Source organism: Melanotaenia boesemani, chromosome 2, assembly GCF_017639745.1.
Source record: "Melanotaenia boesemani isolate fMelBoe1 chromosome 2, fMelBoe1.pri, whole genome shotgun sequence".
NCBI lineage: Eukaryota > Metazoa > Chordata > Actinopteri > Atheriniformes > Melanotaeniidae > Melanotaenia > Melanotaenia boesemani.
The window spans coordinates 37228723-37241045 of record NC_055683.1 but is presented as its reverse complement, the minus strand read 5'-3'; the positions used below and the strand labels follow the sequence as shown (position 1 = coordinate 37241045).

Below are 12323 nucleotides of genomic sequence, written 5' to 3'. Positions count from 1 at the left end.
CAGTAAAGACAGCCCTCAAAGTTATCCTGCCAGAGGAAATTCTATATACTGTCCTTGTGGAAATTGAGATTATGCTAAATGCCAATCCCCTAGGATACATATCATCAGATGTCACAGATCCTGACCCCATAACGCCAAACATCCTTTTATTAGGACAAAGGGACTCCTCATTACCACAGGCCAGGTTCTTGCAGATCGCACCTGGAAAGCATTAATTTCTTTTTAACTTTCAGAACTGCAGGAACGCCAAAAGTGGAGAACTGATACTTCAGGACTTACTGCTGGGCAAGACATATTAATAATGGACCAGCGGGCGCTGCTGAGCTGCCAATGGAGTAGGACGTGAGTTTCGGTGCTCCTGCCAACTTCGATGAAAAAATTGTAATTCACTTGCGCTCTCGTTCACCAGTCAAGTTTACATCGCCTTGTTCAATTGTTTATCGTGAGGAGTAACTCAGACAAGCCAAAATGTCTGGAAAAAGCGCAAAAGGCCGTACTGTTGTACAGACTCAACTGAGGCCTAGTCTCCGGGCCGCGACCACGCCTTCAGGTGAATCATCAGCCTCGGCTGAACCCACCCTAACACCGGCTGACTCCGACTTTGCCGCCCTCAGGCTTGAGTTGCTAGCAACCCTAAGGAAGGACATTGCTGATATTTTTAAAAAGGAACTCCAAGAGACTCTTGGAGATGCTTTATCATCTATAAAGCTCGACCTGCAAGCCGTGAAAGCACAGTTGGCGAAAGATAAAGCCGTTACTGACGCTAATGTGGCTACACTGAAAAGCACCGTGGGTGAGATGGAGCATGCACTCTCTAGTTGTGCTGATGACGTTGCTCAGATGAAAACTACCATAGAGTCCCTCACCGCTAACCTAACCAAGCTCGAAAATAAATGTGAAGACTTGGAGTCCAGATCTAGGCGTAGTAATATCAGGATTGTGGGAGTTCCAGAAGGTCCTGAAACAAGCTCCACCGCGGCTATCGCCGCCCTGCTAAAAGACGCCTTTGAATTAAAAAAGGAGCCGCTTTTGGACCACTGTCATCGGACCCTTCAGCCCATGCCAAGGCCAGGTGAACGACCACGAGCCATTGTGTGCAAGTTTCACTATTATAGTGATTGTGCTGACATATTACGCCGTGCGAGGGAGCTCCGTCAGATTAAAATCAGGGACATCACTCTCTCAGTATTTCCGGACTTCACTGCCAAGGTAGCCCGGGCTCGAGCTGCATTCAACGAGGTCAGGCGACAACTCCGCGGCATTGATGGCGCTAGGTATGGACTGATCCACCCTGCGCGCCTCCGCATTACATACAAAGGCGTTGAAAAGGATTTCGTGTCAGCGGAGGAAGCGACCAAATACGTCCAAAACATGATTCCGGGGTGAACCACGCAAGTATCTACAAGCCGACTTATAAGTGTGGGTATTCACATACAAATAAGTATATATGTCAGCTCAAACGGACACAGTGTCTTTGTAATTTTCTCAGTTGTGGTGTGCTTGGAGCCTGTGGTCTCATTGGACCTATATTGTTCCTAACAAGTAGATTGATGCACTAACTGTCTCAATGTTACCTTAGTTTAATGTAGTAGGCCTTCTTTCTGGCATTTGTTTTAATTGAACAGTTAAATCGTGACTAATTTTTCTGAAAAAATTGGTTTGTGGATGTAGATTAATATTTTATAAAATTACAATAATAATTGCGCATATTATTGTTAACTTTTTACTTGGCAGGAGTCTTCTGTTTTCTCTTTTTTGTTCCGCCTTGCCTCTGAGTTGTCTTCACGTTAGTGTGGACAGCCTTTTTTCTAATACGAATAACACTGCTGTCTCCCTTGTTCTTTTGTTTTGTGGAGACCCTGGGTGCTCTTATGTTTTGTTCTGGGGAATGTTGGGTGAAGGGGGTCCCATCTCAGCTCTCAACGGTTATGTATATTCATGTACATGTGTGTTTATGTATATTTTAAATGGTTAACACCATAATTAATCCCAGCTTCGCTGGGCCAGGCACGTCTCACAGATTTATTAGTTGGAATGTTAGAGGCATGGGCAATCCCATCAAGAGATCTAAGGTCTTTACTCATTTGAAACGTCTAAACCCGGCTATGGTGTTTCTACAGGAGACTCATCTCCGGATTAAGGATCATCATAGGTTACACAGTCCTTGGGTAAGTCAACTCTTTCACTCAGACTTTAATTCAAAGTCTAGGGGGGTCGCCATTTTAATCAGCAATAAAGTACAGTTCTCTTCCACTAATGTTATTGCGGACAAGAATGGCAGATACTTGATAGTCGCTGGTACTCTAATGCAAAAAAAGGTCCTATTGGTAAATGTATATGCCCCAAACTTTGATGATGCTGCTTTTGCGAATAGGTTAATAAGCAATTTGCCCTTCCTAAATACACATTTGCTGATTCTGGGTGGGGATCTGAACTGTGTTATTGATCCAACCATGGATCGTTCTAATCCTCGCAACCTAAATCACTCGGCTATGTCTCATGCATTTGCTGATTTTATTAACCAAAATGGTCTGGTTGATCCGTGGAGATTTCGTAACCCTTCTATTAAAAAATTCTCTTTTTTCTCCCAGGTACATCATTCCTACTCTAGGATTGATTATTTTTTTATTGATCGTGCTCTCAATTCCTGTGTAACTTCCTCAGACTATTTGAGCATCGCTATATCTGATCATGCACCTGTAATATTAGATATTCAGTTTTCATCTTTTAGGCGTAGTCCACCACCTTGGAGGTTTAATTCTCTTTTTTTGGCAGATGAGGAGTTTTGCGACTTCATTTCTAATTCGATTGATGAGTTTCTGTTGTTTAATCAAAATGATTCCACTTCGTATTCATTGTTATGGGAGACTCTAAAAGCTTATCTTAGGGGACAAATTATTTCTTATGCTGCACTTTCTAGTAGAAAGCTTAATTCTAGGCTTAATGATCTTAGTACTGCGATTAGCAATCTTGATCAAGAATGCGCTCTTAATCCTACTCCAGAACTCCTTAAACAACGTGTGAATTTACAGGCAGAATTTGATTTGATTTCGACTAAAGAAGCAGAACGCTTACTACTTCGTAGTCGCAGTTCATACCACGAACATGGTGAAAAGGCCGGTCGTTTATTAGCACATCAGCTACGCCATCAGGCTACTTCCCGGTTGATACCTACAATTAAAAACACCTGGGATGTAATAACCACTGACCAGACTGAAATTAACTCAATTTTTAAAACATTTTACTCTTTACTATACAAATCTGAGTATCCTACGGACAACACTAAAATGAATGAATTTTTACAAAACCTTTCGAATCCTGTTATAGATTCTGATACTGCGCTACACCTGGATTCCCCACTCTCTCTTAAAGAAGTGCTAAAATCAATCAAATCTATGCAATCTAATAAAGCCCCGGCCCAGACGGCTTTCCAATTGAATTTTTTAAAAAATTTAGTGAAAAATTGGCGCCACTACTTTTAGGTATGTTTAATGAATCCCTGGAGTGTGGTACTCTACCACCTACTCTCACGCAAGCCTCTATAGCTCTCCTTCTTAAAAAGGACAAAGATCCAAATTCGTGTAGTTCTTATCGACCATTATCGTTGCTGAATGTGGATGTGGAAGTGTTGGCAAAGATAATCGCATCTCGCTTAGAGAACGTGCTTCCATCTATTATATCTGAAGAGCAGAATGGTTTTATAAAAGGTCGTCAACTGTTTTTTAACACCCGTACACTTTTTAACATTATTTACTCTAAACATTCGGCTGAGGCCCCTGAGATTGTAATTTCCTTAGATGCTGAAAAGGCATTTGATAGGGTGGAGTGGAAGTACTTATTTGCAGTTTTGGAAAAATTTGGATTTGGTGATCGGTTTATTTCTTGGATTTGTCTTCTTTATGCTTCCCCAAAAGCCAGTGTTCATACTAATGATACTCATTCGGATTATTTTGCTCTTGAACGGGGAACTCGGCAAGGCTGTCCCCTATCACCGTTGTTATTTGCCATTGCGATTGAGCCTCTGTCTATTGCATTGAGAACTTCCCCTCTATTCAGAGGAATCACTCGGAATGGGATTGAATTCAAGTTATCGTTATATGCAGACGATTTATTATTGTATGTGTCTGATCCTACAGCTTCTATCCCTGGAATATTGAGTATTTTGGAAAATTTCAGTTTCTTTTCAGGCTACAAGTTAAACCTGGAGAAAAGTGAGTGTTTTCCTGTTAACACGGCTGCTTCCAGTCTCCAACAATCAGACCTACCCTTTAAATTCACTCAGTCGGAATTTAAATATCTGGGTATCACTGTAACGCGTTCTGTATCCAAACTGGCACCTGCTAATTTCACTTCTCTTATCTCTAAGATTAATTCTGATATTCAAAGATGGCGTAATCTCCCTCTGTCATTAGTCGGTAAGATCAATGCTGTCAAAATGAATATATTACCAAGATTTCTCTTCTTATTCCAGTCGATTCCTCTTTTTCTGCCAAAGATTTTTTTTGATTCATTAGATAAAATCGTTTGTGCTTTTATTTGGGGCGGGAGGCCACCAAGAATTCGTAAAACCTTACTCCAAAGGTGCAGACTTAGTGGTGGACTTGCGTTGCCCAATTTTCAGTCATACTATTGGGCTGCTCACATCCATAAACTGTGCTATTGGTTTAAATCTCCTAATTCACCCTGGTGTAAATTGGAGCTCTCCTCTTGCACAGGATCTTCTATACCTGCTTTAATTTATTCTTCTTTACCAGCAAAACCTTCTCTTTACACGGATAATAAAGTAGTTCTTAATACCCTCAGGATCTGGTTTCAGTTCAGACAGCGCTTTAAATTTGTAGCTGCTTCTTCCTTGGGTCCGTTAAGCAATAACCACCTGTTTCTTCCATCTCTCATCGATCTTTCGTTTTCAGTGTGGGAGGATAAAGGTATTAAGCAATTAAAGGATCTATATGTAAATGGTGTCTTTGATAGTTTTACCAACTTGTCTTCTAATCACAACCTTCCCACCAGCCAGTTGTTTCGCTATTTTCAGGTTCGTAATTTTGTTTCCAAGCTTTTCACTAGCTTTCCTTTTCAACCACAAGACCAGGTCTGGGAAGGCTTGCTCTCTCATAGCCCTCATCAGAGAGGCCTGATCTCCAAAATATATGATTTTATTCTGTTTTTAGGCTGTCAGTCAAGTAACAAAATTAAAAACACATGGGAAGAAGAATTAGGGATACATTTTACTGATGATCTCTGGAAAAATGCTATAGATCGGGTACGATCCACTACCTCCTGTGCTCGTCTTGGATTGATCCAATTTAAAGTGCTACACAGGGTTCATTTTTCAAAATCCAGGCTTTTGGCAATTTATCCTGAAGTGGAGGACAAATGTGACAAGTGTCAGGGCTCATCATGTCATCTCAGTCATATGTTTTTTCTGTGCCCTGATCTGAAGAAATTCTGGACCAGTTACTTCTCTATCCTGTCAGCTGTAGTTGGTGTAGATCTTCATCCCTGCCCGCTTATCGCTATATTTGGGATCCCTGACTCCTCAATTCCTTTATCCATTACACAAAAAGATATTATAGCCTTCACATCCTTAATAGCAAGACGTTCTCTATTGCTGCACTGGAAGTCTGCCAAATATCCTTCGATTTCCCAGTGGTTAAGAGATATGATGTTCTTTCTGAAACTTGAGAAGATCAAGTATACATTGAGAGGTTGTTCAAACAAGTTTTTCTACAAATGGAAATCTTTTATTGATTACTTTTCCAATTTGGAGCTACTACCTGATTGACTCGGTGCCTGTTATGTTATCCACTATGTTTACTTAATGTACATTTATTTTTTGTTTTTTATAGTCATGCTGAGCTGAGGTGGAATGGGGTTGGGAGGGGTTCACTCTGTTCATTACATGTTTTGTCTTTTCCCTTAAATTTTGATTGTAATTTTTCAATTTACAGTTTATATGTGCCTTGGTGTGTTCACCTAGGTTTGTAGGGGTACATTTATATAAGAAAATTTGACTGTATTTTTCAGTGATATTCAACTATTTCTGCCAATAAAAATATTTTGGAAAAAATAATGGACCAGCAACTACCACAGGTTCAGTGGGCTGTGGGCATTGTGACAGACGTTATTACTGGGGCAGATGGACGAGTGCTGATCGCTAATGCCAAGGACAGAGCTTATACCTGCCCAGTTGCTCGGTTAATAAAGCTTCCCAAGATTATAGACGATGACCCAAACATTCCTGCCAGCCTTCCCAACTGATTACAAATGTCAAAGTTGACATTTGGGGGCGGCTATGTCTGGAGGGCTGACAGGACACCTAGTGATGGAGATGTGAACTGCTGAAACATGATCAGTTGTCTTCTTCAGATTCAGTATAGCAGAGCGAGTTGACAGTTAATGAGGCAATCAAGCATGTGTGTTGTAAATTGGGCACTATGAAACAAAATAAAATCAAGAAAACTCAAAGTATGGGGTTGGGACAAAGAGCAGCATTAAACTAAAACAAGGTTCCACACCTGAGTGCCCCGCATCACAATTACCTCTCCCACACGAGCGATCAGCTGTGCTGCAGTGAGGAAAACAGATAAGCCATCCGCATATCTGTATTTCTGAGCCGAAAAAGAGAGGCAGCTTGTCTTACCTAATTCCAAAAGCTGCCACTCCAACAAAAGCACACGCTATGACCACCGGGAAGGCAAGAAGAGAAAGTAAGGTCATAATGTGCTACGTCTGGGCTTAAATGCTCACTCAGCGCCGCTGCCTCATCAGTGCATCATAATCCTGACAGCCCAACACCACACCATGGCCCGGAGGAAAACACCTCCAGCCACAAAGGTATGAATATAACAGACAGATTGAGTGTTCTTTATTTAATCTTAATTATTGTAGATATAATGTGTATGTGATTCAGTGCCTTTTATGGTATTTTGTAAGCAGCTAATCCCATCCTTGTTAGTGGACTATTAGCATGTAGCAGTATGCTTATTTGAGAGCACAATTTGGCAGTTATTGTTACTTGAGTGAACAGAATTTCATTGCTTCTAATCAATATTCAGGACTGTTCAGATGGTTCTTGTGAATAGCCATGTCAATGATGTTAGGTGTGGAGAAAGTAGTTAACTGCCATGCCTATTTATATTTGATTTAATATTCTAGATTGCTATCTTTAGTTTAATCCTTCTAGGAACTGTGTGAAGCTTTATTTAATTTGGTTTCAATATGTGTGCTGTTTGCAGACTACACACACACCTGCTTTCACACTCTTATGTTCTGTTTCATCTGTGTTGCTGAATGAACAAGTTAAATGACATCTCTTCTCTGAAGCCTGATTCTCTGACTGGAATCAAAGTTCATGTTGTTACCACCTTAACCAGCGTCACAGCTTAATGTGGAAAATCATTACCACAATAATTCAGAATTCATATATCATCATCTCACAAACTGGTGAAAGTTTCTGTCATAAAACCACCAAAAGTGACGACTGACGTTAAACAGCCAACATTGATGAAGAAACTCTGATAAACTGATGATCTGATTTAATAATCGAAGTGTATATGTTTGAGTTTGATAAAAGTCCTTCAGCAGCATCACCCAAAGTAAACTCCTATTGATAAACTAAATCTCTGGCTGTTTGTTTTACAAGTTTTTCTTCACTTTGTTATATTAGATGATCACTTAAGTTGTAATAATCAGTTCAGTATTTCATAAAATGCAGACCTTGAAAAGGTCTTATTTGTGCCCCCCTTTTCCTGGTCAGTTCTACTTCCATCAGAACTTTTCTAATCCCGCCCCTGCAAAGTTGATGTATAAAACCTGTCTTCCACCAGCCAGCTACTGTGTTAGAGAAGGTCCTGCCAAAAACAATACTTTTGGGTAAATGTGTGAGGTGGGAACCATGAACCGCTAGTTTCCTCCTGCTCAGCTGAACCATAAAGAAACGCAACAAAAGCGGATCAGCTGATCACGACAGCCGTTATGATTATGATTCATGGAACAACATGAGAGGAGAGGGAGGAAGCAGCTGTTACACTAAGAGACATGACCAGAGATCATCTAGAGCAGACATGTTGGTGCAAAACACAGAATAGTTTTAAAAAGAATGCAGGAAAAGTGCATGCGTGGAACGTTCTTACCGGGACAAGAGTTTGTGTTAAAAAACCCCCAATGTCCACAGAGGCGATGTCCATGGGTTGATTATTTAGCAGCCATTAATGCTGTTTTTTTTTATCAAGTTCATCCATAGAGCCACCTGGCTGATGTTTTCCATTGTGCTTTTCCATGCCGTGCCATCATAACAGACAAATGACGTATATGGGGTTTGTTATGCTGTGCATGTGTTAATTGGGTTAAAAAATTTAACGCAGTTAATTATTAGTCATTATATTATTATTAAATGAGTTAATACTGTTTTTTATGATAACTCTGATATCAATATATATATATATATATATATATATATATATATATATATAAAACAAGGAAAGTCTGTAGCTGCAAAAGATGAAATGCTCAACCTGAAATAGAGATGGTCTGATGATTGATGTGAGGAAAAAGGGGTGAGGTGTTAAGGTGGAGCTGGACAGGTGAGGGAGGTGTTTGAATGAGAGAAAGTATTTATGCAGGAGCAGATGTGATGAGGTCAACCTACAGGTATGGATCTCTGCTGGTTGATCGGTGTGGCCGCTGTGATGACTCTCCTAACACGAGGTAGGAATCTGCTCAATTGTCTCACCTGGATCACTTTCACAGCCAGTTCATCAACTTATTGAAAAGCTTTGGAGAATATATATATATATATATATATATATATGATGATGATTGTTGATTATAACTGACAACTATTCATGTTCACCTTCACCTTCATGTTCATACTTTTCAGTTGGCCAACATTTCTAGAAATCCTTTTTTGCATTGGTTTTAAGTAATATTCTAGTTTTCTGGGATATTGAGTTTGGGGTTTTCATTAGTTAACCATCAAAATTAAAAGAAATGAACATTTGAAAAATGTATATATATATACATATATACGGGCAGACTGAGAATAGAAAAAATGTCTTGGAAGTTCAACAAACTAAACAAACTGATCCACAAAGCCAGTAACGTGAGGATGGAGCTGGAGTCTACGACAGTGGTGTCAGATAGGAGAATGTTGTCCACATTAAAGACAATACTGAACAGTACCACCCGCTTCACAAGCTGCTGATCAGTCACAGGAGTACGTTCAGTGAGAGACTGATACCACCTAAATGCTCCATTGAACCACACAGGAAATCATCCCTACCTGTGGCCATTAAACTGTACAACTCCTCTTTACAGCAACAATATCCACTGTTACACATCTGCACCTTGCACTGCATTTACATTTTACTGTCTATCATATTGATAATACTGTACATATTACTCACTATCATGATTTATCCTGTGTTTGTTTATATAGATATCATAATGAATTTGTGATTTTTCTTACTGTGATGGCTATCTTTATCTTATCCTTTATTATTTGGTATGGAGCGACTGTGTGCACACAGTTTCCTCCAGGATTAATAACGTATTCTGACTCTGATTCTGATTCTGATTGAGAACCTAACTGAGGCCAGATACCATTGCAGACAGTAAACAAACCAATAAATATAACAGACTTTTTATTTGTCTGTTTTTCAGAGTCTGAATCACAGCTATCTGGTAAGTTTTCAATGTAGTTCATTATTTCCTTGTGTCATTTTTACAGGTTCAATTTAAAATTGTGCATTGAGAGGAAGATCTTTTATTAGAAATTAGTGCATCACTGAAATAAGAACCTACAAGAAAAAACTTGCTGAATCCACCACAAGTTGGTTTTCCTGAGCACACATGAAGCAGGTTGATGTTTAATGTCCAATTTTCCCCAGTTTGTGGTTTGGCACCACTCAACACCAGGATCGTTGGAGGACAGGATGCTCCTCCAGGCAGCTGGCCCTGGCAGGTCAGTCTGACCCTCGGTAGATATCACATCTGTGGAGGATCCCTCATAAACAACCAGTGGGTGCTGACTGCAGCGCAATGCCTCGGCTTCCCAACGTGAGCAACAAGGGTTGGGCCAACCAATCAGTTCTAGAATTATTGGACAAATGTCTTCTCTCAGTAACTGAGTCATTATTTAGTTCTGAAATATACTAAAATGATATTTTATGTGTTTTCTGATGACCTTAGCTTCCTCCTCCAGTTTCTGACTGTGAATCTGGGACGTCAGAGCCAGCAGGGACCAAACCCAAACGAGGTCACTCTGCCACTTGCAGGGTTTGTCGTTCATCCCAAGTACAACAACAAAGATGGTAACAACGACATCGCCCTCCTGAAGCTCATCAGACCCGTGGATTTCACCTCTTTCATTGCACCAGTCTGCATTGCTGCCTCAAACAGCACCTTCTTTAGTGGCGTGAACGGCTGGGTCACCGGCTGGGGCAACATTAAATTTGGAGGTGAGTCATAAAAACAGCTCAGTTGGGTTACTGTCATGGCTCAAATTACTGTGGAAGCTAAGGGGAGCTCGGTTCCCTGAAAAGCAGAGGAGCTCACTAAAGACATCCAGCTTACACACTAAGGGCGGATCCCTGAAAATAGTCCACTTCAAGGTTACATTTAAGTTTTCCATAAGTTTCCTGATATTTTTACATTTTTTTCATATTTCAATCAGCAGGATAAATAAGGAGAATAAAACATATAAAAACCATAAAATATTGCACTTTGAAAAAAGGGAGCCCACATGTGTTGCTGCCATTAGATTCAAAATGAGCTCATTTTTTTCATGAAATGGTAAAATGTCTCAGTTCCAACATCTGATATGTTGTTTATGTTCTACTGGGAATAAAATATAGACTGATGAGATTTGGAAATCTTTTAATTCTGTTCTTATATATCTTTTACATGTCATCCCAACTTTTTGAAGTTGGGGTTGTAACAAAATCTAATCAGCTGTGATTTAAAGTGTTACCAGCAATCTGCAGTAGCAAATTGGCCAAAGCCTCATCACATTGTGCTAATATAGTTGGATGTATTTGTTCCCATTTTAGTGCCCCCTCCTTCCTCACAAAACTTGTCCGAGGTGGAGGTGCCAGTTGTGGGAAACACAGAGTGTAAGTGTAGCTATGGAGACTTAATCACAGACAACATGATGTGTGCTGGGTTACGTACTGGAGGGAAGGGCCCCTGTCAGGTGATGATCTTTACCTGTTTACATCAGGTTTTTACCTCCCACATGGATTCCTTTTCCTCACCTGCTCTGAACAACATGTTTCTGGTCTTAAAGGGAGACGGAGGAGGTCCTCTGGTGATCAAACAAGACAATCGGTGGATTCTAGCAGGAATCCCAATTTTCGGAGTTGGTTGTGCTAAACCAAATTTCCCAACAGTCTACACCCGAGTGTCCCAGTACGAGACATGGATCAACAGTTTTGTCTCCATCAACAAGCCTGGCTTCATCAACTTCAGCTCTCCCGGGAATAACAGTGATCTCAACTTCACATGCCCAGTTTTAACCACAACTTTCACTCCAACAAACCTCACTGCTGTCCCTACAGCCACCATGAAACCCACCAACTCTATTAAGTTCAACGGGAACACTCCTGCTAACTCCCCTTTCTTCTCCTGTCTCTCTCTCCTTATTCTCACCTTCTGGCTCCAACTCCTTTCATAGAGATGTTCAAACCCTGCCTGGTTTACATGATGTGTCATGCACAGATGAATGTGGACAAACCTTAAATTATACACAACTTTAAACTCTTTAAAGCAGCTCAGTGTTTGTGTACCTGATGAACCTAAATTCAATGTTATGCAAAGATATGTACCAATGTAATGGTGTGTATCTTTGGTTTTCATTTAAGCAAAGCTTTACATATAACAGGATATTTCTAATCATTAAAATGTATTTTTCTGTGACAAAAAAGCCTGTCGTAATGGATAAAAATTGAAACAAATCAATGGAATAATCTGAGGAATCTAACTGGAAATTTACATGTTACTGCTGTTTTAACAAATCTGGGATTGTTCTGTTTTTTGATTTAATGTTTTGTGCAAATCTTTAAATAAAGAATAAAATCATAAAAAGCAAATGTTGTCTTTCAGACAAGCTGTCCCTACTTTCAATAGTCTTCAGGAATAGTTCTCCAGACTCCTTGACGGACTTTCCAAAGCTCTTCTTTGGATGTTTTTGTCTTTTGTTCTGTTCTTTGTCCAGATGATCCCACACTGCTTTAATAATGTTCAGGTCTGGGTTCTGGGGAAGATCCATCCCTCCATTAGACCTGTTGCCACTGATCTTGTAGGCAAGGCAAGTTTATTTGGAC

General features: G+C 40.1%; 1 protein-coding gene across 1 annotated transcript; it reads left to right on the top strand.

The window, feature by feature from the left end:
- The first annotated feature begins 8645 nt into the window (after window positions 1–8645).
- Window positions 8646–12076, top strand: LOC121631550 (chymotrypsin-like protease CTRL-1). Its single transcript, XM_041972554.1, has 6 exons — window positions 8646–8709; window positions 9664–9684; window positions 9891–10059; window positions 10192–10460; window positions 11052–11194; window positions 11288–12076. Exons 1-6 carry the CDS (start codon window positions 8655–8657, stop codon window positions 11672–11674), a joined length of 1044 nt encoding a protein of 347 aa, XP_041828488.1. The 5' UTR covers window positions 8646–8654; the 3' UTR covers window positions 11675–12076.
- The last annotated feature ends 247 nt before the right edge of the window (window positions 12077–12323 follow it).

Excerpts from the sequence above, each read along its gene's own strand:
- LOC121631550 (XM_041972554.1), top strand. The coding sequence starts at position 8,655 with ATGGATCTCTGCTGGTTGATCGGTGTGGCCGCTGTGATGACTCTCCTA. Across the intron at positions 9,685-9,890 it reads GTCTGAATCACAGCTATCTG|TTTGTGGTTTGGCACCACTC; the intron begins GTAAGTTTTCAA and ends AATTTTCCCCAG. Across the intron at positions 11,195-11,287 it reads GAGGGAAGGGCCCCTGTCAG|GGAGACGGAGGAGGTCCTCT; the intron begins GTGATGATCTTT and ends CTGGTCTTAAAG.